This window comes from Sebastes fasciatus, chromosome 1 (assembly GCF_043250625.1).
Source record: "Sebastes fasciatus isolate fSebFas1 chromosome 1, fSebFas1.pri, whole genome shotgun sequence".
Classification (NCBI taxonomy): Eukaryota; Metazoa; Chordata; class Actinopteri; order Perciformes; family Sebastidae; genus Sebastes; species Sebastes fasciatus.
In genome coordinates this window covers 14,941,110-14,968,415 of record NC_133795.1, presented here as the reverse complement: position 1 = coordinate 14,968,415, position 27,306 = coordinate 14,941,110, and the positions used below count along the sequence as shown (strand labels likewise).

Sequence of the window (27,306 nt, the reverse complement as noted above, 5' to 3'; positions counted from 1 at the left end):
AGAATAAAACTGTTGTAAACTGCTACTTACACATTATGCATCAGTATAAATAAAGTTGGTGTGAGTGTACTTGTGAGTGTGATTAATTCTGTTTTTCTATAAGATTTTTATGAATAAGACCCGATATACACCCCAGGAATTAATTCCTGTCTTATCTTTTTCACTAAAAGAAGAAATAATAAAGATTTGGAAACAAAAAGATTTATAAGGTATTTGTACTTTTTTTATTCAACAAGAAAAAAAAAAAAAATTCAAACATATAACAGAGATGGCAATTCATTTAAAACAACAGATCTGGTGACAAAAGAAAATCAGAAAACCACCCTTTTAGTAGGGTCTCAATACTGTATCATAGTGTACAATTGAGTCAAATCAGAAACGACATATTTATTAATAATTTACAATACAGTACCGTACCAATTTCCTGTCTGGCAATGGAACCAGAAAATGGTCTCAATCCCAACAGGTGTTCCCATATTCAGACACTTTACAATACTTTACGATGCAACAAATGATGCAGGACATTACCATGTTTTTAAAACATGTCACCAGAAGCTAGTTTATAACACAGCCAGAAGGTCATATGGAGAAGTACACCTGCATTCCTGCATTGAGATATGATCAGTGAATGTTGAGTCCTCCCACCATCATTTGCTAAGCATTAACTTTCTGCTGTGATCCCATCATTGGTCCTCCAAAATGTAAAAATATTTTATTATACAGCTTTCAATGTCAACTTTTACGCTTTCAATTACACCTTGGCCTATTTATTTTGTGATTAAGTGCTGGTTCACTTATTTAAAAAAAGTTGTTGTAGTAAAATTACTATATTTTTTTTGCACAAATATTTGGTTGTAATTTGGCATGACGAGTCATTTCACACTTGGAACTAGTCATATAAAAAATTTATCATTTTATGCATCTTGCAGTGGAAAAAATATACATTTCCTAAGAAAAATATTAGTCTTTCAGAAAGTATGATGGCACATGCAGAACACAATGGCTAAAAGAAAACAAATTAGATAATATATTACACTACTGTCAGCCTCTCTATACCTCAACCCTACAACACATATTCTTACAATAATGCTAATTGTTTAACCCAATGTAGTTGTGTTGTTCCATTGTTGTTTCTACAACAATGTGAGATTCTTGTATCGCTTTGTAATCGTTTTTTGACTGGACGGTGTGCTAGAAATCCAAGAAATGAGGCACAGTGGTGAATACAGGAGGCACTATGGTCATCTGCACAGTAACTATAACATACAAGTTTAGTTCAGTATTTGGTCAACGAAAATGTTTGGTTTATTTATCAGCCCAAACCAGCAGTGGACAGTCAGACCTCTGAAGTTGTTCATGATGGATTCTATTGTTGTTAGGCATTATTTCGGGGTGGCTGTGGCTCAGAAGTAGAGCGGGTCGTCCACCAATCAGGAGATCCGTTTGATCCCCGGCTCCTCCAGTCCACATGTCGAAGTGTCATTGAGCAAGATACTAAACCCTAAATTGCTCCTGAAGGCTGTGCCATCGGTGTGTGAATGAGCATTTAGATTAGATCCTGATGGGCAGGTTGGCACCTTGCATGGCAGCCCTTTGCCATCAGTGTATGAATGTGTGTGAATGGATGAATGCTGAGATGTTGTGTAAAGCGCTTCGAGTGGTCAGCAGACTAGAAAAGCACTAAGATAGAAGAGCCCTGAGATAGAATGAACATGTGCTGCTACTCACGATACAACACATCACTTCTCATATTTACTGTACTGTGCACCACAGCGCCAATTTATGACTTTTTTCTCTTTTATATTAATTTCAGAAATTAAATACCATATTTTTCGGTAACATAATGCACGTTTGCACACATCACAAACCTGCACAAATTTGGCTTAATAAAAAAAAGGCTGATATAACTCCCCCCCAAAAAGCTGAAGCTTAACATTTTAAACCAAACTAAACATACACTAAAACTTCATACAAGCCAAAGTAGCATTTATAAAAAAATATAAACTACACATAAATAAAACACATTTAAAAGAAACTGGCTTAAGCTTAACTGAGAAGGAAATGCAGGAGAGAAAAATCAAATAGAATAATAGAAAATTATTATATTCTAATGTGAGAGAATCGATAAATAAGAGCCTGTGTGACAGGCTGAGAACCACCGAGTGGATCCGACTCCAGGTACTGCATTCAGCACTGATCACTCATATTAAACTTCTACTAGAAAATGTATAACCTAAAATTAATAAATTAGTTAAATGGGAATGTATACATGTGTTGAACACATGCATTATCATTTAGCTGAAAGTTTTAGATACTACCACCAAGGACCACTGAAATAAGGAAATCAAATCCTTCATGGTGGCTTAAATTTAATCATTTACAATTATCAGATTCTTTTTATGACTTGGAAATACAAAGGAAGCACAGATCTCATCTCCAAGAATGGAAATTCCCAGCATCTAAAATAGATGCATAACATGACATAAAACTGTCATTTTCTTTTATATAGCATAAAACACAGGAACAAGTGTGACTAATCACACATAAATACCTTATATATTTCTCAAGTGTTATATTTAGATTAAATATATTAATTATAACAATTTATTAGTCTAATATTAACATCTAGATGAATGTTTTAAATCACTTCATGATTTTATCTGAATGTTAAATAGAATAAAGGGCAGCTGTATTTAATAAAATATTAACATCATGCCGCAGCTTTGGTGTTTGACTTTTCCTTTTTATGAAGAAATCATACAGCATTCATTGGATGTTTTTTTTTTATATTCATGTCAGCTAAACCAAAAAGAAGTTGAAAATATAAAAATACTAAATGAAATTTGCAGCCTAGTGGCCAAATCGGAGGCCAACCTAGTCTCTGAACTCCAGACTTTGGCATCTCAACAATGTGGAATAGTGAGTTAATCACAAGATTTCTGAATGGAAAGCGATCATTTCATGACTGCAGTGTCTAGTTGGCAAAACATGATATATTGAACTTTGCGGTGTGATTGTTTTTATCAAAAAAACTTGATGTAGTTTACTGTGTCACAGTCACAAGAACCCAAATCTTTTAGACATAATTAACCATTCTTTGCATAAACATTATTTAGACATTCGCGATGGAGAACATCCATCATTGGATAAGACATCAGTGGGTGTACCACACTGTGTGCTGTAAGGACACTTTAAAAACATGTTAGGCACATAGAGGTGAAGACGAACACGTACTGGCCGAGCTTCAGTGGTCCCACTCTTCAACATCCGCTCACAATGTGTCGTCCTCGTCATCTCTCAACCAGATTATCAGTGTCCATGTCAGTCAGTAAGTACATGTCTGTGTGCCGAGACATCTGAAAAAGAGAGAGAAGAGATGGTTTTATCAGCGAGGAGAGAGTGGCATACAGATGGTTAATCCATCCCATAAATCACCTCAGCATTATCATTCATGAGGACAACCAGAATTTTAAAACAAAAACATTTTCCATATGAATTTGCCACGATTTGTATTGTTCACAACTGATTCTTAACTTGTCATAGAAAATGCATCAGTTATACAATTAAGAAAATACTCGGACCCCACAAAAGTAAAGATTACTTGCTAGCTACACACATTGTATTTGTTATGACCTGTGAAAGAATCTGTGTTAGTGCAGCTCATTTTATATTACTCTTCATATTTTTTTTTTAAGGGAATATTAACCTAGAGACTGCAGATACACAGAATGACAAATGTGTTTAACCGTATATGCAAAATTAAATATATAATATTTAATATTAGGAGAATAACATCACAATCAATGCTGTGTTTTGATCAGTGGTGAATTGGGGACAATCAGTTCACAATTTGAATTTGATTGTTTTATAATTACAAGTTAGTTAAGGATGCTCACCTTGGGTCAAAGTGATACTTTCCAAACTCTACTTTCCTCATTTAATCCTGGAAAGTCCTGCAAAAAAGCATTTCTATTGCCTACCATATGTTCTATCAACCTAAAGTAAAAAACAAAAACAAAAAACAATTTGGCCCTTTGACCCTTTAATCTGAGAGGAATGTATAGAATTTAATATTTTAAAAATGTGTAGAAAACCCATTAAAGTCCAACACATCTTGTATATTTGACAATATTCTCACAACAGTTTACGCTGATGATGCTACAAAGTAAGTGGAAACAACTCCATGTACTGAGCATGTTGTAAGTTATCAAGTTAATACTTTATTTACTGCACTAACATCTTTAACAAAACAGGAATAATTACTGTATTTTAACATATCATCATCCTGTTCTGTCCATTTTCCAAATATGATGTTGATTACCTCCTAATATTCAGATTGTTGACTTATCTAAAAAACATATAATTCATGAATGAATCTTTCTTTATATATTCAGACAGAAGACGCCAACAAATGTCCATATATCCATTATTTCCCATTTATTTTGAACACATGGGGTGCTTTATCCAGTAGCAAGGACAGACACGTATTCATTCAATTCCAAAGAGCAGAAATGAGTGACTGAAGTTTTCTCTGTAACAGTTAAAATGTGCTTTGCCATGCTTGTTTTCTGCTAAGTGAGGTATTCATATGACACTGTATGGAGTCACAGTAGTAATAGTTTGAGAACTCTGAACCAGAGAGCTGCAGCTGAATCTGATCCACCACACAGAAGGTGAACATTTAATACGATAACCTGAGATCGTTACTGCATGAACTGTATGCTTCGCAGTTCATTTCCAACGTATCTGTCAAGACGTACATCTTGGTTGTTGTTGTCCACATATTAAAGGAAAACTTCATCCACAAAATGACCATTTTTATACCAATTACTCACCCCGTGTTACCCTGAATTCTTGAAGGAAAATTTTTTTTTCTCGCATATCTCCACAGAGAATAAAAAAAACAGATAAAAGTCTTGATGAATTGAAGTAAATGGCAAAACTATATCAAAACATACATTTATAAACTCTAACACAGCTCGTGCACTATAATCCAAGTCTGGTTTATCCGGCCATATGCTCACTATACTTCCCAAACACACGCATCTTCGCTAAAACCTTACTATTTAATAAACAAAACCAGTCCAGACTTAAATGGACGAGTAGCGCGCCTGCGCAAGCGTGAGACAGTTTATACGAAAGTGTTTTAAATAGTAAAGTTTTAGTAAACATGCGTGTGTTTGGGAAGTAGTGAGCATACAACTGGATAACCAGACTTGGATTATACTGCACAAGTTGTGTTAGAGTTTGCGAACGGATGTTTTGCTGTTGTTAAACCTGAATCTCATTTACTTCAATTCATCAAGAACTTACTTTTTTTTTGGATTCTTAGTTCACCGTGGAGGCATGCGAGAAAAACAAGGTTTTCTGCAATAATTCAAGTCAACACGAGGTGAGTAATTGATATACAAATTCAAAGTCATTTTGTGGGTGAAGTATTCCTTTAATATCCACATCAAACTGCTGCTGCTCAACTTCTCTTGTGTTTAGCCATGTTATACAGACTGATAACAAAGCTGTGTGAAGGCAGACTGGGTGTTGACTTTAGTCTCAGCTGTAATCTACGGAGTCTGAGAGTGGAAATGATGGCACTTGTCTTACGTTAAAATATTAATAATTAATGTTTCCTAAACAAGTTTTAATTCTCTTTGCAGTGGTTTATTAAATATATCTATTGTTTTAGGAAAACAGGCTATTGACTCCTATATTTACTGGACTTGTGTTAAAAATCTTAGTTTTATTCTAAGTAGAAAATAACAGACATACATTTAAAAATAAACTAACAATGTTGAGAAGGGAGAAAAAAATAAAAATGTATGAAGTCAAATATAACAAAACTTTTCCTTCCCATCAGGAAGTCTTAAATGAATCGGTGCAGAGCGCTGGACACACGGTGGCTTCATTAACAGATGCACTGGAATTAGTATAAACATTTTCTACATTTGAATGAATCTGACTAGACTAGTTTTTATTCTGAGTTGTGGCACTTTAGGAGTATAATTCACAAAATGACTGCTTTCGAGGGTCTAAAGATAGATTGGACTGTAAAACCCTCTGAGACTAACTTGTGATTTTGGGCTATTTCAGTAATCTTTTTTTCCCCTTTTGTTTCCAGTCTTCCTTTAAACACAGCTTTGTCATGACAAAAACAACAATTATGACTACATTATGTTTAAGCTACCACATGAGAAGTTCCTTTCCTTCTCTGCACTGCAGTATAAAACAGTCACAAAAGTTTTCTTTCAGAAATTATAACCAGACCCGGTGCATTGCAATATGACATATTTATATTACAATACATTTCTATGAGGCTTTTACCCACAGGCAAACAATACTGAATAAAAATGTGGAGTAGAGGTTTATCATGGTTTCACTAAAGAAAAACAAAAAACACCTAAACCAACACTTAAACTCTCACAGTTAAGAAGGGATGAAACAACACCTGCACAGCGCTACAAACGTATCGTCCTTCATACTCACTGATAAGATCACTTTAGTATGTTGATTAAGCTGAGTCACTGGCGTCCTGATTATTTAGGCACTAAAAGAGGACGAGGCTGCAGTCATATAAAGCTTTACTTGTTTGTCTGCTAACTAGAGTCAATTAATATTTCCAGGAAAAGGTGCTGGAATTAATTTCATGAACCAGTTGGGTCTTGATCACATGAACACAATAGTTTTCATCAGGCTGCACCATTTTGTAAATTACCAGGTGAACTCTCGAGCAGACTTTGTCAGACAGTAATGGTCCTCCATTCAAGCTAGTTTCAGTCAATTTGATCTTACGATCCAAGGCTTGTATTTATATATATGTATTTTAAAAAGCCGTCATTCACAGACTTGGTTGTGTTGACTAGATGTCCACTCTGGACATCAAAAGGAGTCACTTGTCCATGTTAAACAGGAATCAGCTCACAATGTCACAAAGGTTGTTTTTTCCACACAATTATAGGGCTGGATATCATTTGGTGATTGCTGGTACAGATAGTAGGTTTAACATAACTTTCTTGTGAATTATGTGACAATTCAACACATTCTCATCCCAGCTTGGCACATACTGACGCCTTGTCAGACCCCTTGGCGTCACTTTTCCCCTGCAGTAAACACTTGCTTAGGTTTAGAAAAAAACAACATGGTTGGGCTTAAAACTACTGCGTTAGTGCAGGGAAAATGTGACGCTGTGAACACGGGACAGCTGACAGCTCATTATAAAGTGAAATTAAAACGCAAGTTACGTAACTCTCTAACAGCGGTCTCTTGGATGAAAGCCTTGTGTTGTTGGACCCATCCACGTCTCCTCCCGCTCACCCTGTGTCTCTTTCGCTCTTTAATCTACGTCACCACAACACTCTCTGTGTGTGTTTACTATTGCCGCGGATGGGCTTACATTGTAGTTAATGGAAAGCCCGAAGCGTCTCATACCGACTCTAAAGGGTGCCTTGTGTGGCAGTATCGAATGCCGACGACCGTGACAAAGCGCCGGTATTTGACGCGCTGGGAATGAAAACGGGCTTCTTTAAAAATATGAATTGTTAGATGCAAAAATCCAGTGAATCAAACTGCTACAGAGACGGTACACTGAAATGAGATAAGACAAGGTGTTGAGGTAGACTGAGTGGAAATCCTAACAGAATGAGCATCGCCTCCTTCCACCAGGACACTGGGAGGTCATCAAGGTAAGAGGGAGTGCATGATGCAGCTAGCATTAATACTGTAAATGTCTCAGGGAATACCGGAAAGAATTAAAAAAAGAGATGAAAAAGACTACTACTTTAGTTAGATAGTTCTTACATGATGGAAACAATGGCAAAAATAATAAAGAAAAAGCTTCAACAGCCATGCTGACATTAGTTTGTTTTTTGTGAAGATCAACAGCACATTGGGCGCTGGATTTTATTGAGGCTGTATTACATGTTTCCTCTGTGCTGCTCTGCTTCGCCTATAGGCAGGAAAACGTAGCTGAGTGGTTGCAGAGCATGCCATACAACCACAACAGGGTTCCATGACAACGAGTTTGATTCCAGCCTTGGGACCTTTGTTGAAAGTGATCATAACCCTCTCTCTCGCTCCTCCATTTCTACACTGCCCGCTGTCAAATAAAGGTGAAAAATGCCCCCCCCCCCCCCCCAAAAAAAAGAAAAAGTTTACAAAAACCAACTTGTGGTCTTGTTAGATGAATTATCTGTGTAAAACCTTTAACTGATATCCTCCGTAATCCTCCTCATGATGACCAAAGTATGTGAAAACACAGAATGTCTTCACAAAGATGGGGTGAATGTATAAGCTGAGATGCTATAACATTATATAAAACATTAGGAAAATCTTGTCTAAAGATGTACATGTAGTGGGTTAATAATCAATAGAGTTACATGTCGTATAAACCACTCATGTCACAGTATGTTGCTTTACAAGCACAGGTGATGCACAAGTGTTGCCTTTGAGGATTGTAACAATTATTGATTTGCCAAATGATGTATATATATTTCCTCATAAGTCTTCTCAAGCAGCCAACACTGGCCTTCATTTCTCTGTGCTGGTGTACTATCATTTTGGTTCATTGGGTACCTAAATAGCACCAAATCCTGATACCCAGCCCTGCACAAAATAAACATGTGTCATTAGCAGAAAATGTGCTTTCAAGACCCTACATGATCTAGAAAAGTCTTGGTTGAGTACAGGGCTCAGTGTCTCCAAGAGGAAAGAGGAATGCTGGTGGTTACTGTCCTGTTCGGCTCTAGGAGTCGTACTCAGACTGCTCCTCTATCAACACAGCAGGTCGATTGCTTACCCTGCTGCCAAAGTCCAGGCAGGAAACCCCCAAAGCAACCAAAAGGTGCCATGCCTGCAGACAACAACAGAGGAGAGAGGAGTCAAGACACAACCGGGTTTGTGCACACTTATGCATGAAATATGTTTTTTCACTAAAACAATGCTGAGACAGACAAACAGTTTAAATACACGGAGCAGTTCATTTCAAAATGAAACAAAAGATTACTCCAACATTGAAAATCTTACAAACAAATAATATTTATTGTATCTGATACAGATACTGATGCATTAACACCACAGGGGGGCAGCGAATGCACTTCTAGTTAAGTGTGAAGTTACGTTTATCAGTGATTTGATTTACTTGAATTGTTTTTGTTTGTACTCACACTTGTCTGCACCGTACTGTGTGTGTGTTCTCATAATTATAAATTCAAGTATGATGTACGAATGTATTCATTGAAAAACACTCCTACAAGTTAGTTTGAAAACTCAGGTATTTAAAAAAAAAAAAAAAAAAAAGTTTGTTTCCTACAAGTTATTTATTCATTTTGGTGCATCGTGGTTATTGGTAAATCAGGTAAAAAGCTAACTAGGTAGACAGCACTTCCGTAGGTACTGTACTCCTGTGTCGCAAGATATTAAAGAGCAACAGACTGAAGTTAAATAAGACTAATTTAAACTTAGTAACAAGTTTATACTACTATACTTTGTCACAGAATCATTATCTGCATTAACAAATGTTACAAAATGTCTACTAAAGCCAAAAGGTGTCTGAGAAATTAATGTAATGTTGCAGTAATTTCACTCACCAGGTAGCCTACAAAGCACAGATAGGCTACGGAGAGCAGCGCAGCGAAGACGTAGAGCACCACGCTGTTCAGCGCCGTCACGTAAACCACCACAAAGTACATGTTGATTGCACAAACCACCAGGATGACGACGCCTCCGGAAATCTTCCAGAACCTAAAGAAACAGGCAGTTTATTTAGACCATTGACAAATAATATTTATTTTTTCAAATTAACATTTTCCTGGAAATATTTCCTTCTAACAGTAACACTACTGAGTAAATTCCTAGTTTGTGTAACTCAATCTTGGCCTGTGTAAAAAAACATTGGATTTTTTTTTCATAAACATCAAACTAAATAATCGGCCTACAGTAAATGACGGAAAAGGGAGGAAAGGTCGGTAAACATTGTAGTTAAAAATAAAGTTGTCTGGAACAGAGTCACTCACATGACATTGAGCAAATAAGTTGCATTTGATTTGGCAATGAATAACCAAACACAAACCTCCACCACAAAAAATTTACCAACTGGCTGCCAACCCGAAAGAGATCACACTTTTCACTTCCTCAGTTTCCAGTTGAATCGACATTGATGCTAAAAAACATCCTCAAAATACAGAATCAGGAATTAATGATAAAATGTTTTTATAAATATCACTCACATTCCGTTTGCAAAGTCGTTCATTATGGACGTCAGACTGGTAAAGGTCAGAATTGGGATCAAAGCAAATGGAAGCTGTTGAACAGAAAGAGAAGTCATAGTGAATATTCATACAGTATTATGTACTATAGGACAGAGAAAGAGTAAGTTAATGTTAAAGATTGTTTTTTTTGTGAGGGCTTTCTTAAATAATTCGTCCTTACCTGCATGCTTTGAAGCACGTTGAGGAAGTCGTTCATCCCTGTCAGATGTTCAACATCCTGAAAAATGGCTACCAGCAGTGTAGGCGTGATAGCGATGGAGCGGGTCAGCAGCACCCGCGCAAAACGGGACCACCGCAGGTTCAGGAAACCCTTCGCAAACAAAAAATAAAAACATGAGCATAGACACTTTTGTTTTACCCATCATCAGTCACATAACCAGTAGACACTCTTACCTCCATAACAAACTGGCCAGAGTAAGTGCCTGTCATGGTGGAACTCTGTCCAGCAGCCAGGATGCCGATCGCCCAGATGTAGAGGGCTGCAGGGCCAAAGAAACAGCCCAGGACCACTCCCTGAGCAAACAGAGAAATAAATGATCTATCAGACATATATATAAGAGACAGAGAGATGGGGATTTTAAGTTTAAATTCTCTAAAGTCTCTAGTAACATGTGCTGAGTCCAAAATTCAAAGGATATATACATAGTAAACATTATGTGTACTACACTAATTGTCACAATAACCTTTGTCTGAAGCACATAGTGGTAGAATTTATTGTTTATATATTACTAACTGCAAAAAAAACAGCACTATACAGATTAGTATAGAACATACTGTATACTATAATAACAATTACTATGTAGTATGGAATTGGGACAGAGCTTAAACGTCTGCAGTGAAAAGGTCTACAGGTAAATGTGCTGTGTATTCAATATCACATAATTAACTGTATGAAGAGTATATAATTGTACCAAAATAAATATGCTGTTTTCTACTAACAGGAAGTGATGTAATATTTCCTCCAACATCAATACAACTGGGATTCATTGTTGTTGTGCTGATGACCAAACGTACCCCTTTGTAGATGTCCACCTCCAGTGTGTCGTTGTTGAGAGGGAAGAGATCTGTGTGAGGGCTGCCGGTTGCATTGCACTTTGCATTCTGCAATCAGGGACACAAACACACGATAAACTGCAACCTGAGGCTCTGGACAGTGAAGTGTGTCAACAGTACTATTTAGAAACAATTATTATGCTGTGTTCAGCAGTAAAGAGGAATGGATTCTTCATACAGTATACCCACCATTTCAATGTTCGTTCTATTGTAGAAAGCCTGAGCAAAGATCGCTACGACGAAGACGTTGATGAGGAAGGAGATGAAGAGAGCGATAGTTGACTCGATGAAGAAGTACTTGTTGGCTTCCTTTACTTCCTTCTTATTTTTGCGATCAATTTCCCGAGACTGGTACATGAATAAATAAACAGAATAACAACTTTCATCAAACACCCAAGGTCTGCTTTAAGAACGTTTTAAAAATGTCATTCATACTCCTGAGTTTATGGTATAATATATACTGTGTGTCAAACACTGATAATTAGGCCGGAACTTTTGTAAATTGTATAAGAAATATGGATGAGACTCTTATTGATAAGAGTCAAATTGAAATAAACATTTATTTAGAAACTTTACCAGCAGGTCAATCTAAACTTTTAATCTAATAATCAAATAACCGGTTTCTGTGATTGTCAAGAAATTCGTTGGGTTCTTCTAAAGTCAGTGACAAGTTCTTAATATGTAGTAACAATTATGTTCCATGTTGTTAATAAGAAAACTCTTCACTGATTGCTATGATTCAAGCTGTCAAATTACTTTTAACAAGACAAATTCTTGTTTGTCTAATAAAACAAATATTTATCTAACCTTGACCAGCGCTGAGTGCAGGTAGATGTTGTGGGGCATAATGACGGCGCCTACGATTCCCACCGCCTGCTCCAGCTGCACCGGCCCGCAGTCGGCACAGTAAGGTATGAACATCCCCTTCAGCAGCTCCCCTTGATCTGGTTTTACCAGCACGTACTGCAGACAGGCAAAACAGAGTCAAACAAGTCACATGGTGCCATGAATGTCTTGACAAAAATTCTATCAGCTGTCAACAAACTAAACCAATGATATTGGAAATTGGTACGGGACTTTACCTCATAACCAAAGCTCACAGCCATTACGGTGATGAGAAAGCCAAAGAAAGCTTCAAGTTTCCTCAGGCCTACAAGGAGATGCAAACTGTATCAACACTGGGATGCACAGCTTTTTTTAGACATTGATTAGATAATTAAGTGATGGTGTATCAATACCGTATTTATCTAGAAATAGGAACACAAATGTGTCTGTGATGGTGATGAGGACTCCTGCCCACAGTGGAATCCTGGAGGAGAAAGAGAAGAACTAGAGTAAATCCTCACCATTACAGACATGTACTCTTTGTAAATCTCAAAAAATGTTTGCAGTCACTTTTTATGGACAAGCAGTGAAGACGGTACCTGCCCACAGAGAGAAGGTTGAGCGCTATGGCACAGCCAATGACTTCCTGCATGTCTGAGCCAATGATTGCCAGCTCCACCATCAGCCAGAGGATGACCCGAGGAACCTGAGGAAGAAAATACATTTAAGATACAACCAGAGAGTAGCAGATTATATCAGAGAGAAGAGTTTAATCATCTCTTTAGAAACTCATATATCATGTTGGCTTCTCATCATTCGACAATATTTAAGAATACGAAATCAAAAATGGTCTTAAATGTCTTATTGACACTCAAATACAGTCCCACGCATTAAAAAAAGTTAATGTACAACAAGAAAAGGGAAGTTAAGATGGGTAATGGGAGTGGGGGATGCTCACTGTGGGATATTGGCGGTTGCAGACTTCAGCCAGGTGCATCCCAGTGACGACCCCGAGGCGAGCAGCTAACCTCTGCAACAGCAGCCCGATGATGGTGGCACCAAGGAGAATCCACAGGAGCTGAGACAGAAAGACAAAATCATTCCTATATGGGAGTTTTACTTGGAAAGACTACATTTAAATAATAGCTGCCTGCCTGCATACATTTTGGTCTCCGTTACACCCTAAAGCTGACATTAAAAATGGTATTTCTTTTTTTTTAAATTTGTGATCAAATTAGATTAGTTTTACGATATGCATTGGAACAACAAAAAATACATAGTTCAAAACAAAAAATTAATCGAAAATAATAATAATAATAATAATAATAATAACTACACCCGAATTTAATTAATAAAGTGCCTTTCTTCTTCTTCTAGATTAACATGTTTTATATATATATATATATATATATATATATATATATATATATATATCACCTTAAAGCCAGCTTTAGCTCCAGACTGCAGGTCAGACTCGATGTTCCCTGGATCCAAGTACGCAATACTCATCAAAAACCCGGGTCCAGTGAAGGCCCAGAGTTTACGGAAACTGAACACCTGAATAAAGAAACAACAGAATTTTATCATCATTACTCATGTTGTAATTTGATTAATAAATTGTTCCTAATCTAACAAATTATAATAAACTGCCTAACAAGGGTAAAGCATTATACTTGATCTTTCAAATTGATAATCACAGCTACATGCACATAACTACATATGAACCAACATCTCAATCAGTTCTGCTGCTTATTATACATGAAACGGTGGCAGTGAGTCAGTACCTGGTTGACACTGTCGGGAATGGGCACCTTCTCTTCAAAGTATGTGGAGAAGGGTTCGTCCTGGGCCACTGGTGAGGCAGGAGGAGAGATGGTGCTGTACTGGTTTGTCTGGACTCCATTCTCCTGGGGGGAGTCCTCTAACAAAACCACACAGAAGAAAAAACTAATTTAGTGATGAGAGAGAGTAAGACTAACATAGACAAAGAAGAAGTTATGTACTGCTGGAACACTTATACTGTACGTCTTTCCATCAGTCGCCAACCACAGATACAGTATCTGAGGAACTCAGGTGCCATTACAGAATTAATTATTATTATTTGTTTTACCTGGAGCTCATTTTTGTACTTCTGAACGTCATTCTGATTGTCATGATAATCTTTCACTGACCCGTTCAATTGCTGAGATTTGGGGACGTAGCACAATCACTACAACAATTTGCAGTTGGTCATGCAACATGATTCGAGTAATGTTATTATATATTATGGCACCTGCAATGTATTGACAGCTTGGTGGGAAAACCTAAAGTAGCTGGATGCAAAAAAAAAAGCATCTTTGCCCCATAAAACCTTTTTGTCTCATGTGAAGAAAGAATCATTTCTATACACCTGCTGTGCTACGAGACTAATACTTTTGCAACAGCATTGTGCCACACGTAACCAAACTCTCCAAACACTCGTAAACTTTTCTTCTCTCTTTGATTCTCAAATTTTACAGCAATGTTAATATTTGCTTAAAAACAAAGTGGGATCTGACTAAACTGATGTTCTTTTACCTGCTAAAGAGAGACCTGTAAGGTTTTATGTTTGAGCAGAGATGCAGGAGATACTTAAGGAACATCAACAGCCATTAAAAAATAAACCAACCCAGCATTTCAAGCTTTAGTAATAACTTTTTACAAGGCATAAAACACAGCTTTATTAACTCTTTACTCTGGAAAATGTTTAAACCAGAGTCTCTAAGACTTGTCTGTACAGCAGCTTTACTGCATACACTTAAAGATTAAGCCATATGTACCAGTTTGATGACCAGAAGCAACCATTGTGAACATGTCACTCCTGATAAGATAAAAGCAATTCAACCTCGATTCCCTCAACCTCAAAACTTCTACATGATAGACTGATTCAGTTTAAGACAATTATGTACTCAGTCAATATTAACTAAACTAAAATCACACACAAAAACTGTTCCAAGACTTTGTTATTTACCATTTCTGACAAATTATACCAGTAAATAATGTTTACTACTCACTGAGTTTAGACTTTTCCATTTCCAACTCACTGCTGATCCCAAAGTCCACTGTTCTCTAACAGTGACTCTGCTTTATATGACCCAGCCTTAATCATCAATTTTTTTTTGTCATTAGATGTCACGACATTCTGACATCACTTTTCTAAAAATGACCATCGAACAGAGAGAAGTAAAGAACGCACACACTTGCCAAACTTGCGTGTGGGAGCTGTCAATAAAACACAACCCCAAGCACAAATAATACTCAGAGTGACCCACTTCCCTTTTAACGAGTCATACAAGCAGTAATAAAGTTCACAAAAGAAGCATGAGAATTAACAGCATTCGGATTCTTAAATAATTCTAAGGAATAAAGACAATAAATCTTGTCAGAGTATGAGTTTTCAAAAGTTAAACCATGGCGCTGACGTTACATTTTCTATGGGTTACATGCATCCAAGACAAAATGTACTTAAGTAAAATAATGTTTTAAGCTGCTCTGTCAGTGTCGGCATGCACTCTGGCACAGAATGTGTATTGCTGTAAGAGTGTTTAACGCTGGAGAACATGGCAGGTTTGTCTGTAATGTGATGGTCATGTTTCTGTTATCTTTAAGCAGTTACCTTCCAGGAGGTCTCCGTCTTGCTCGGCCTTCATCAGGGCAGGCTGAGGGATCCCTGGGAACTAGAGGGATGAATATCAGCCTCCCTGGAATAAGACAACAACAGTTATATAATCTGAAGGAGCATGAAATACATGAATGTTGAGGGTAAAACAGTAATTATCATGTTAAGTGACACTTTGCTCTGTAAAACAAACAAGCATTGAGCTAAAAAGGATTTGTGTTCCTCTGTTGGATTGCCAAAGAAACCAACTTCACGGCGTTTTCACAATAAGCACCTTGAACACGAGACATGATTGTGCAACATTTTAGTGTTCGTTTTCCCCAAAAACAAGATTAAAATTCACGAGTCACAAAAATGACTCAGCAACATTTACAGCATGTGAAAGGTTTCTTCACTAACAAGAACACAAACAGGAAACCTTGACTGGCACTGGAGTTTCACTTCCACCACATGTCTCCTTCCTCTCACACTCAGCTTCACAGAAACATCGCTACTTCTTAACTTACCACCCAAGAGATGAAATACAGTCCAGCGAGACAATAGGATTTTATAACACCACGTTGTGCGAGACAGAGAGTGTAGCCCCTTCCCCCTTGAAAGCACATGACTACGGGATCATATGAGGCAGCAGACACAGCAGCGTTCCCAACAGTCACAGTTTCCATCTTATGGTGTGGTGCTCTGAGTAATTGGCATTATCAAAGTGATAAGGTCCTTGGTACATTGCTCAGTAGCAACAAATGATTTAACAAGATTAGCATTTGACTAATATTATTAGTTACCACAACCACAACTTACAACCACAAATACCCCAAAAAGAATCATGTAAAAATTAATCAACTTGCTCTTTTTTCCACAAGGTATAAAGTTTTACTGATTTGGAAAATGACTGGACTTTTCTACAAAAAAAAAGTGTTTTTTCCAACAATACATTTACTTACTATGAGACTCTGCTCCACCCACAAAATATCAATAGTCCATATCTTTTGAAACTGTCTGTGCTCTTTCTTTTTCTAAAACGCTTATGTTGACAAGCTGTGCAGTTACACGCAGCTTGCTGAATATGAGTAAATCTCTACACACTTGACACTTTTTCTCAAATCACGATGGGAAATCTTTTTTAAAAATAATTTATGAACCAGATTTAACAGTAAATTTCAAGCATGTTGGGGACCTTATGAAACTGTCTCGGATGCCGGATCTGGCCACTGGCTAGGCTGTTATATATTACTACGCCGCAGGACACTTCAGTTTCCTGCATCTCTTAAGACACTGGCTTATTTGTCATGCGTCCTCATGTGGCAGCAGTCAGCAGTCACAGTTGGTTAATGAACACACTGGAAATTTCAAAATATTCTATTATTGTGTACACTCATCGTAGCTCATAAAGACACGATCAAAAACAAACCAGCTATGATCCTAAACTAGTACACATTATCCTACTGTTTAATACCATCGGCATTGTTGCAGGCACACATGATGACGGAAGATTCAGGTGCATCAGGTTGCTCCAATCATTTCCCACAAACTCAATCAAGTCCTGACAACTCTCCTAAATCTCCAAATGACCATGTGTCTCACACACCGAAAGAACGTAATTATTATTATTCATTCATGCCTTCTTAGTGAGATTATACTAAGGGGAGGTATACCTGTGATTCACTGGCCTCACGGGGAAAGATGAAATACTTCTGTATGTTGAAACCCGCAACTAAATGACTGTCTCATCCCTGTTAAACACGACCTTCTAATAACACTTTATTCAGTCAGCCTTGTCACCTTGTTGCAGGGCTCAACATAAACAAGTATTTCATCTTTACCTGGATCGCAGGTTTACTTCCCCCTAGTTTAATCTCACTATCCAGGCATAAATAATAATAATAACATCTTTTGTGATCTCACTTTGATATTGTTGATCATAACTTGTTACGCCTCCCACATGTCTCACAGTATGTTTGCCTGATGAGGATCTGTATTCCAACCAAAACAGTGCTGTTTATTAAGACTACAAAGGAGATTCCAGTGTACAGGTATTTACTCTGCTTTTCAGTTGACTGCCTTTGTCCTAGCACCTGGTTGAAGAATCTGTCAAGTCGGTCCGGTTTTGCTTTTGATCAACCTACAGGAGCGGTACTTTCTATGTCGATAATCTTATTACAGACCCATGTCACTTTGAACTACTAGTGTCTCGAGACATACTCAGGTTCTTTATGCAGACTGTGCTTCAAGTGTGACATTAAAATACTACACCTCAACACATTCACTATCTACCTCACACCAATACAAATGTAACTACAGACGAATAATTCTTTCTTTAGTCTACTATCATACTTATCTGCGCTACTTAGGACATATCGGTTTTGTACTGGTTCTAGCGTGACCTGGACTCCGGTCCTGGATTGTGTAACTGCCTTTTCATGTGTCAGCACTAATCTTTTCCATGCTCCACGGGCAACCACGGGTATGTGGTGATAAAAGAGATTTAGACTCTGACAAAGTTTCCCAGCAGCTAAGAAGTTGGTAAAACTGAATCCATATAATATCCTAAACATTATTCAGTGACAGCACCAGTATGAAGTTCAGCTATTAAAACGTATACGTCATCAACTACATGATTCATTTCAACTTTACAAAATGTTGTAAGGTTGGATTGGCCAAGGTTGTAAAGTGGTAAGAAACCCCTCCATTCATCCGACTTCCCCAAAAAGCCTTGGCCTCAACGAACACCGTAGAGGCCTAATCTGCACAGAGCAGCTTTTACAATCACTACATCTATGACAACTCCCAAACTGGCAACTGATCTCTAATGTTACACCCCTCGAATTATGGGCATTGCAGGCTTTTAGAACCAAAAAAATCTCAACAAAATAAATATCAAAGAAAACTGATTCTAAATGTTAAGCAAGAATCCTACATGACAAACTATAATATCTTCCTGAATTAATAATGAAGAATTAGCTAATAATGTTATTGCCTGCGGCAACTCAGAACAAACATCTTTATAATTTTCAAATGAGGACTCCACAAAAATATAAGACCCTCCACGTTCAACGCCAACACAATAAACATTCAGCTGCTATGAAGGTTAAAAGAAGAGTCATCTCTGGCTCTGTCTAACCAGGAAAACAGATATTAAAAACATTTGACTCTTGCAAAAACTGGTCTATCAAGAACATGCACACACCTCAAATATAGTACACATACAGCCATGTATGCCAGCTTGCTGTGGTGCCCAGCTTGACTTAAAGTGACTGGTTTCAAAGATCCAAACACAAATAATATGAGCTGTCATAATAGTAAATCCAATGTGTATTTCAGGTTGCATCAATCACGTTTTATGGAACACCAACTTTCCTTTCTTAATGCAAGTGACAAGTGGCATATTTATCATGGCAGCTATTTTGTTTACAACTGACTTCATAGTAAGAGCTGTGACTAGAGCTGGCCATTAGATAGTTAACATTTATAGGCAGATTCAAGGTATGTGAGAGGTGGTCGCAAATAATTGTGTAATACACAATTATGCCTGTAAACCCTGTAGCACTCAATAAACTCAGTTTTGTTCTCCTGTATACTGAGTATTGTATAAGGAGAGAATGACATGAAATTCTACCTTGAATGAAAATAAGTTGCGCTACATTTTGTTCAAACGTTGCTGTAAAAACTGGTATTTGTTTTCCCGTGCATCACATCTACTGTATTCATTATTTCCCAAAGGTGGTGGACAAATTTCAGCAACTAACACCTTAAACTTCACTGATGATTGGATTAGTCTATGGCTGTCAAATATCCTACTTTAGAAGAGTTGGAGGTTTCCCAGCACAATACCATGAAGTAAGGAAAACAATCTTAATGGGTCAAAACTCCAGCAACACTTGCAGTATTAAGAACAGCAAGTTGTCATAATTATAATACAAGAACACGTAGTTGTTTAGAGCATTGCTGGAGTTTTGACCCTTTAGGGTGCTTTTCATTTTCCAGGCACTTTGCAAGTAGGTTCTTATTGATTTCTCCGAGGTATACTCACCATGGAAGACCATTACAACTGTGATAAGTAAGCCAGCATTATTTCTCAAGGTCTAGTAAATTACTGTAAAGAAAATCTTACTCTGATTGAATAAATGTGTAATTTCTGTGATATTGTACAGCTCAGTTGTATATGGTGAATCTGAACAACTGTAATGACGATGATGTCATTGTTAATGGGTCAAAGTGTCACCTGATGACTTCATCAATTCAGGAAGTTGCTCTGATTTCCAGCTTAGACATGTGAATCAACACGTTGATTTTACTGCTCACAATTATGGATTTTGAAACACCTGATTGTGCAACACACCGGTGTATTGTCAGAATGCAGTTTGACAGCAATTAAACCTTAGTATAAGTCACTCTTGTAATGCTGAAACAGTGTCAATTAATTTTACAAACTCACAGAGTAAGTAGGAAGAAGTGGTAGTAGTGGTAGTGGTAGTGGTAGTAGTGGTAGTGGTAGTAGTAGTGTTAGTGGTAGTGGTAGTAGTGGTAGTGGTGGTAGTGGTAGTGGTAGTGATAGTTGTAGTAGTAGTAGTGGTGGTAGTGGTAGTGGTAGTAGTAGTAGTGGTAGTAGTAGTAGTAGTAGTAGTGGTGGTAGTGGAAGTAGTAGTGGTAGTGGTAGTACTGGTAGTGGTAGTGGTAGTAGTGGTAGTGGTAGTGGTAGTGGCAGTAGAAGTAGTAGTAGTAGCAGAAGTAGTAGTAGTAGCAGTAGCAGTAGTAGTAGTAGCAGTAGTATTAGTAGTAGCAGTAGTATTAGAAGTAGTAGTAGTAGCAGTAGCAGTAGCAGTAGTAGTAGCAGTAGTAGCAGTAGTATTAGTAGTAGCAGTAGTATTAGTAGTAGCAGTAGTAGTAGTAGTAGCAGTAGTATTAGTAGTAGCAGTAGCAGAAGCAGTAGTAGTAGCAGTAGTAGCAGTAGTATTAGTAGTAGCAGTAGTATTAGTAGTAGCAGTAGTATTAGTAGTAGCAGTAGCAGTAGCAGTAGTAGTAGCAGTAGTAGCAGTAGTATTAGTAGTAGCAGTAGTATTAGTAGTAGCAGTAGTAGTAGTAGTAGCAGTAGTATTAGTAGTAGCAGTAGTAGTAGTAGTAGTAGCAGTAGTAGTAGCAGTAGCAGTAGTATTAGTAGTAGCAGTAGCAGAAGCAGTAGTAGTAGTAGTAGCAGTAGTATTAGTAGTAGCAGTAGTATTAGTAGTAGCAGTAGTAGTAGTAGTAGTAGTAGCAGTAGTAGTAGTAGCAGTAGCAGTAGTATTAGTAGTAGCAGAAGCAGTAGTAGTAGTAGTAGCAGTAGTATTAGTAGTAGCAGTAGTATTAGTAGTAGTAGTAGTAGTAGTAGTAGCAGTAGCAGTAGCAGTAGCAGTAGTATTAGTAGTAGCAGTAGCAGTAGTATTAGTAGTAGCAGTAGTATTAGTAGTAGCAGTAGCAGTAGCAGTAGTATTAGTAGTAGCAGTAGCAGTAGCAGTAGTATTAGTAGAAGTAGTAGTAGTAGTAGTAGAAGTAGCAGTAGTAGTAGTAGTAGTAGTATTAGTAGTAGCAGTAAGGAGCTAACCAGACCTTTTTAATGTTTGACCTCTCGTCCTGATAACTCAGCTTCATGGTGATGTGGCTACAGCTGAACCAACTAGCTATAAATAAACCAAGGCTACCCGCTGAATAACCTTGTAGATACATGAACCACCGGATCAGCCTTCATCACATTCAAACCCTTCCAACAAACCCTGGTGATAATGTAAACCCTGGTGCGCCAACACCAACACTGTCTCTCTACTAACACCAACACTGTCTACCTACTAACACAAACACACTGTCTATCTAAGCTAACAAGTTTCCATGAGATGTGAGCTAGCTGTCTGTCTGGATCTCTGCTAACGTTACCTCTTATCAAAGTATGAAGACGTCCTTACCTGGGTATTCTTTATGGGAGGGTTAAATAACAAGGCTGTGTTTTGACGATTAAAGCAGCTGTTAAACGGACACCATGAGTGTAAGTGTTGAAGTCCGCTAAGTAGAAACGTTATCAAGCTAAATTCAGGAGAAGTCGTGTCTTTACATGTCAACTGTAAGTTCAAGACTCACTGCGCATGCGCACTAATACGACTGTTGTGATTGGTCAATGCGGGTGAGCTGTTTCTTTTTGGTCATTCGCCCTGGGTTTAGCCTGTCAGGCGTTGCCCTGGGTTTAGCCTGTCAGGCGGTGCTGACAGCAAAAACTATTAAAGGTCCCATATTATGCTCATTTTCAGGTTCCTACTTGTATTTTGGGTTTCTACTAGAACATGTTTACATGCTGTAATGTTAAAAAAATATATATTTTCCTCATACTGTCAACCTGAATATGCCTGTATTTACCCTCTGTCTGAAACGCTCCGTTTTAGCGCATTTCAACGGAATTGCAACGGAATTGTGTTGCTAGGCAACAGTTTGGGTCTATGTTTACTTCCTGTCAGTTGATGTTATTTACATACACTGCAACAGGAAATAAACTGGGACACATTTAGAATGTGTACGTTTAAAACCGTGAAATGCTCTAAATATTGTATATTTGTGACATCACAAATGGACAGAAATCTTGACGGCTTGTTTCAAACGCACAATTTCTGAATTTCGGATGTGTGTGTTTCTCCGTATATTGAGCGTTTTGATAGTTTAACAGTATTTATAAAGAACTTAAACCTGCTTTATAATATAAAAGACATGAAAATCTCTTTCAAAACGTTTTAGAATATGGGACCTTTAATGTTTTCAAGAATGAAATGGAACTATATATTAAGACAATGTTCTTCCATTTTAATGTTTATATTTAACTCATATTATTTATATTTATTTGCTTTTATTAACCCCTGGCATATTTTGTGTTTTATGTTACTTTTTTTAATTTCATTTTATGTTTGTTTGTTTTTATTCATCTCTTCATTTCCTTTATATGTATTGTTTACCTATGTATCAGTTTAATTGATCTTTGTATTGTTCACAAAATTAAAATAATGTCTATTGGAAAAAAAAAAACATAAATTTAACTGTAAGTAAAGGATTTCACTTTACTAGGTGTAATATATATATTTTAAATTAATTCAGACTTTCAGATTCTCACAAACAGTCGTTTTGGTCACATGAGGTTGGCATGGGTTACCAGTGGGGTTACCATGGTTACGCGTCTCCAACCCATGGATGTATTTAAGAGAACGACGTAAATTACAGTTCAGTGCGTCCGAAAAGATACGTACTGCTGTTTATTCACACAAAAGTAAGTTGAACGATAGTAAACCTGTTGTTTACATGTAGTTCATAGTATGCGATTGATGTGATTTTGGACGAAGCCTAATGCATTTAAAGGTCCCGTATTATAAAAAAGTGAGATTTTCATGTTTTTTTATTATAAAGCCGGCTTAAATCCTATATAAATACTGTGAAAGTATCGAAACACTCAATCCACAGGGAAATTCGCACAGCCCGTATTCAGAAACTCTGCATTTGAAACAAGCCGTTTTCTGCCCATTCGTGATGTCACGAATATACAATATTTAGATCCTTGACACAATTTTCAACGTAAAACATTCGAAATGTGTCCCAGTTTATTCCTGGTTGCAGTGAATGTGAATGTCATCAGCTGACAAGAAGTACACATGGACCCAAGCTGTTGACTAGCAATGTTAATGCAATTCTGTTACAATTCCGTCAAAATGCACTAAAACGGAGCGTTTCAGACAGAGGGTAAATACAGGTATATTCAGGTCAACAGTATGAGGAAAATAAAGTTTTTTTTTAACATTACAGCATGTAAACATGTTCTAGTAGAAACACAAAATACAAGTATGAACCTGAAAATGAGCATAACATGGGACCTTTAAGAATCAACCGTTGTTGTCATCTTCCGGCCCCGCGAGGGCGCTGTCCGGAGAGCGTTCCATCCGGTCCAGCAGCTCCGTTGCTACGTCACCACATTGCACCGAATACCGATGGCACAGCGTGTAAAAGCGTGAAGCTGTTCTCCAGAAAAACACTGCCAGAAACTTGTAAGTTGAATGAAAATGTGACAAGATGTGTGTTTTATGTGTCAGAATATGTCTCTGGTTCATGGTGGTTGGACAGAAACATTGTATAGCGAGCAATAACTGAGAGGTTACCGGCTAACTTCTTCTAACAGAACCACTTGAATGTTTCTCTTGTCTGTTGTTGTGTTCAGCCCGATGATGTGATGAAATCTGTGTTGTTTAGATGCAAGATGAGGGAAGCGTGTGTGTTTCTGTGTCTCCTCCTGAGCTGCAGCCAGGCAGCCAGACAAGGACAGGACATCAGATGTGGAGGTACAGTATGTGTCTGTCTGTCTCTTAGGCTACACCAGAGGTCTCTAAGCAACATGCAGCTCTTTAGCCCCTCTCCAGTGGCTCCCTGTGGATTTATAGAAATGGAAATGAATAACTGTTTATTGTTTACATTTTCATTTTTATTTATCATTGTTGTAGGTCTATGGTACGACGGAGTATTAGTGCCACATTTTCGGGAATAAAGTCACAAGTTTATGAGAAAAAAAAGTCGTAGTATTGTGAGAATAAAGTCAATATTATAAAGTAGTACTTTTACGAGTTATTTTCTTTTTTTCTCTCGTAAAGTTATGACTTAATTCTTGTAATATAAAAAAAAAAAATTCTCGTAATATTATGACTTTATTCTGGAAATCTCCGATTTTTTTCCCCTCAATGTGTCCCTAATACTCAGATAAGTCCTAATGCGTGGGTCCTCTCCCTCTGCTCCCCGCAGCCTGCAGGGCTCTGGTAGATGAGATGGAGTGGGCCATCTCCCAAGTAGATCCAAAGAAAATGATCCAGACGGGATCCTTCAGGATCAACCCGGACGGCAGCCAGTCCATCAGAGAGGTGAGGCAGCAGAAGCAGCAGAACAGCCACGTAGTAATGTGTCCAACACACTCTGTGTAGGCTGCACCACTGTATTGCACAATGGAGTAGTGCTGCACATGTCTGTTTTTTAAAAAGGGTTTGGCTTATCAACTGTTATCTACTATTTCTTTGTCTTATATGATAGTAAACTGAATTTGTTTGTTTTTTGGACTGTTGCTTGCACAGCACAAGATATCTGATGACGCCCCCCTATGCACTAGGACAGTGGTCCCCAAACTTTTTCATGTCAATCATGCTTTAGAACTCCTATTGTCACCTGATTGTTTATTTAGCAACAAAACTGGACTGCAAAATGCAGTGTTATCACTGTATTTATTATTTGGTAACAACTGAAGGCACTGTCACATGAAGAGAAACCTCACATCTTCTTTAATTCTTTTTCATGCCACCAGGTTCCTCTAGCCCGCTCAGAGGGAAACCTCCTGGAGCTGATGGAGATGGTGTGTGAGAGGATGGTGGACTACGGCGAGCTCGCCGATTCTTCCACACACAGGAAGTCCTACGTTAGGATAAAGTCTCGGAGCGGCGAGCCCATGGACCTCTCAGAGGCTTCGCTGGATTCAAGAGTTACAGGCAGTTTAAAATTTGCAGTGAGTACAGAATTCCACTGAATGATTATTAAATGCACCATCATATGTTTTAATGGTATTACTGTGCTTTTATTGGTAATGATAATAATATTTTTTATGCAACCCACACCCCACAATTATTTTTTTAACTTATTTCTCCAGTGTGAAACAATTGTTGAGCAGCATGAAGATGAAGTCATTGAATTCTTCGCTCACGAGAACGATAATGTCAAAGACAAACTCTGCAGCAAGAGGACAGGTATGTTTTTGACACAACAAGACTGATATTTATTTTTCTAATGCTGACTTTTACACACTATTACACATTTATGTTATGTTGTTTCACTGCAGCTGCTGTATTTTAATTCATTGTTTTTCTCTCCTGTTTGCTCTGCAGACCTCTGTGACCATGCTCTGGAAATGCACCATGATGAACTTTGATATCATCTCCCCATGGCTGCCGGGACATTGGGTGCTGTAATGTTTTCAGTTTTCTCTTATCCCCGGTTTACACCAAGGCAGTGGTGGAAGATGTAGCTATACAAATTATTATGTTAGATAATAGAAAATCCACCTGAAAGTAAAAGTGACAATTTAAGGACCAGTTTGCCATTTTTTAGCCGTATCTCTTTGGATTATCTTGTCACTTGTTTATATACTGTAAGTATTATTTAGGTTTTAATGCTCACTAATATTTATTGAACTGTCCAAGATCACAGGAATAACTTCTTTTGGTTGAATATTCCATCACATTAAACTGAAAAGTTAAAGACACATTATGTAAGATCAGAAATTAAGATTATTTGAGTGTTGTCCAAATGACAAAATGTGCCTTTATTACTGAACAAATGTTTCCCTCCATGTAATGTCTCTTCAAAGATCGATCCCACCATTACCCCCTTGGTATTGTTACTGTTGATGTGAAATGTATTACAGTTAAGAAAACAGATAAATGTTGCTGCTAAGGTGGGTTGGGGGTTTGATGCTAAAAATGTCCTCATGAACTGATCAAACATATTCCACCAGAGAAATTGGCATCTGAAGATCAATTGAAAGTTGCAGCAAAGTCAAAAAAAAGAAGTTGGGAAAACTTCAACCACTGCTTTGTGTGAAATTATGAATTCAAACTTAATTTTGTAGCGTCTTTGTAGCCTATACACTTTTAAAACACTACTTTTATTTTTGTCTGACAACAAAGTATTGACTAGTAAAATGTACTTAATGTTAATAGTAATGTCTGAAAAGGTCTACTTTCCCTCCATGCTGCCCTTCTGATCCAGAGCAGAAAACATCTTTAAACACAAATATATATAAAAGAAGTATAGAATAGTTTATAGCTTCAGGAGCAGGCAAACGTCACCTTTTCTTTTCAATAAATACTACAAAAACCAGCTGCGATCCTGCAGTAAATTTCTATTTTCTTCAGTCTAGTTACACTGAACTCCAGTGTAACACCACTAGAGTGAGCTGTAGTCCACAATCTGATAGTTGAGTCCAAATTAAAGAATCATACTCAGTTGGAAAGTCTTCATGCTGTACTGTGGATGTAGAGAAAAAGTATTTTTGGTATCATTTATTTTTCAATGTGTGAAAAAAAATGAACTTGCTGTCTCATGTGAACATTCTTCTGATATTTTCCTTTTTTATACATAAAACTTTTGTAAGTTCTCTGCATCTGTTTTGTCTTTAATCAATGGAAATATATTTGACACAAGTTTACCTCCTAATTTCTAAACTATCACTCATAAATCAGGTAAATCACAAAAGATTTTCATACCAGTACATTCAGATTTTTTGCATGCAAGTCTCATACCAAAGTGGAAAAAAAATTGAAATACTTAAATGTAGGCAGGAAGACCATAAGGGGAATTAAATACTGCACTAAAATGTAAAAGAAAATACTTTTCTTAACATATATATCATCACTTTAGTTTTTGACTCCTTTTTGGTTGATAAGGTACATTTAGCTGTTCTGGAGCTTTCAGTTTTATCTCACGATCTCCCTCAGCAAATGGAGTTTG

At 37.4% G+C, this 27,306-nt stretch overlaps 2 protein-coding genes across 5 annotated transcripts; one reads left to right on the top strand and one right to left on the bottom strand.

The window, feature by feature from the left end:
• Window positions 1-201: 201 nt before the first annotated feature.
• LOC141765585 (natural resistance-associated macrophage protein 2-like) lies at window positions 202-21,902 on the bottom strand. Of its 4 annotated transcripts, none has more exons than XM_074631669.1 (17): window positions 21,705-21,902; window positions 15,772-15,856; window positions 13,922-14,058; window positions 13,575-13,694; window positions 13,096-13,215; window positions 12,737-12,843; window positions 12,551-12,621; window positions 12,395-12,462; window positions 12,120-12,275; window positions 11,502-11,660; window positions 11,274-11,360; window positions 10,653-10,772; window positions 10,420-10,569; window positions 10,218-10,291; window positions 9,579-9,732; window positions 8,789-8,842; window positions 202-3,356 (listed from the first exon to the last, which is right to left on the bottom strand). In XM_074631669.1, exons 2-17 carry the CDS (start codon window positions 15,803-15,805, stop codon window positions 3,291-3,293), a joined length of 1,677 nt encoding a protein of 558 aa, XP_074487770.1. In that variant the 5' UTR covers window positions 15,806-15,856; window positions 21,705-21,902; the 3' UTR covers window positions 202-3,290. The 4 variants fall into 4 exon arrangements, with proteins under 4 accessions (XP_074487770.1, XP_074487779.1, XP_074487786.1 ...); XM_074631678.1 differs by lacking the exon at window positions 21,705-21,902 and adding an exon at window positions 16,281-16,388; XM_074631685.1 differs by lacking the exon at window positions 21,705-21,902 and adding an exon at window positions 16,193-16,242.
• Window positions 21,903-23,675: 1,773 nt separating this feature from the next.
• Window positions 23,676-26,955, top strand: cnpy2 (canopy FGF signaling regulator 2). Its single transcript, XM_074631655.1, has 6 exons — window positions 23,676-23,813; window positions 24,016-24,104; window positions 24,559-24,674; window positions 25,109-25,306; window positions 25,448-25,544; window positions 25,683-26,955. The coding sequence occupies exons 2-6, from the start codon at window positions 24,023-24,025 to the stop codon at window positions 25,724-25,726; spliced, it is 537 nt and encodes a 178-aa protein (XP_074487756.1). The 5' UTR covers window positions 23,676-23,813; window positions 24,016-24,022; the 3' UTR covers window positions 25,727-26,955.
• The last annotated feature ends 351 nt before the right edge of the window (window positions 26,956-27,306 follow it).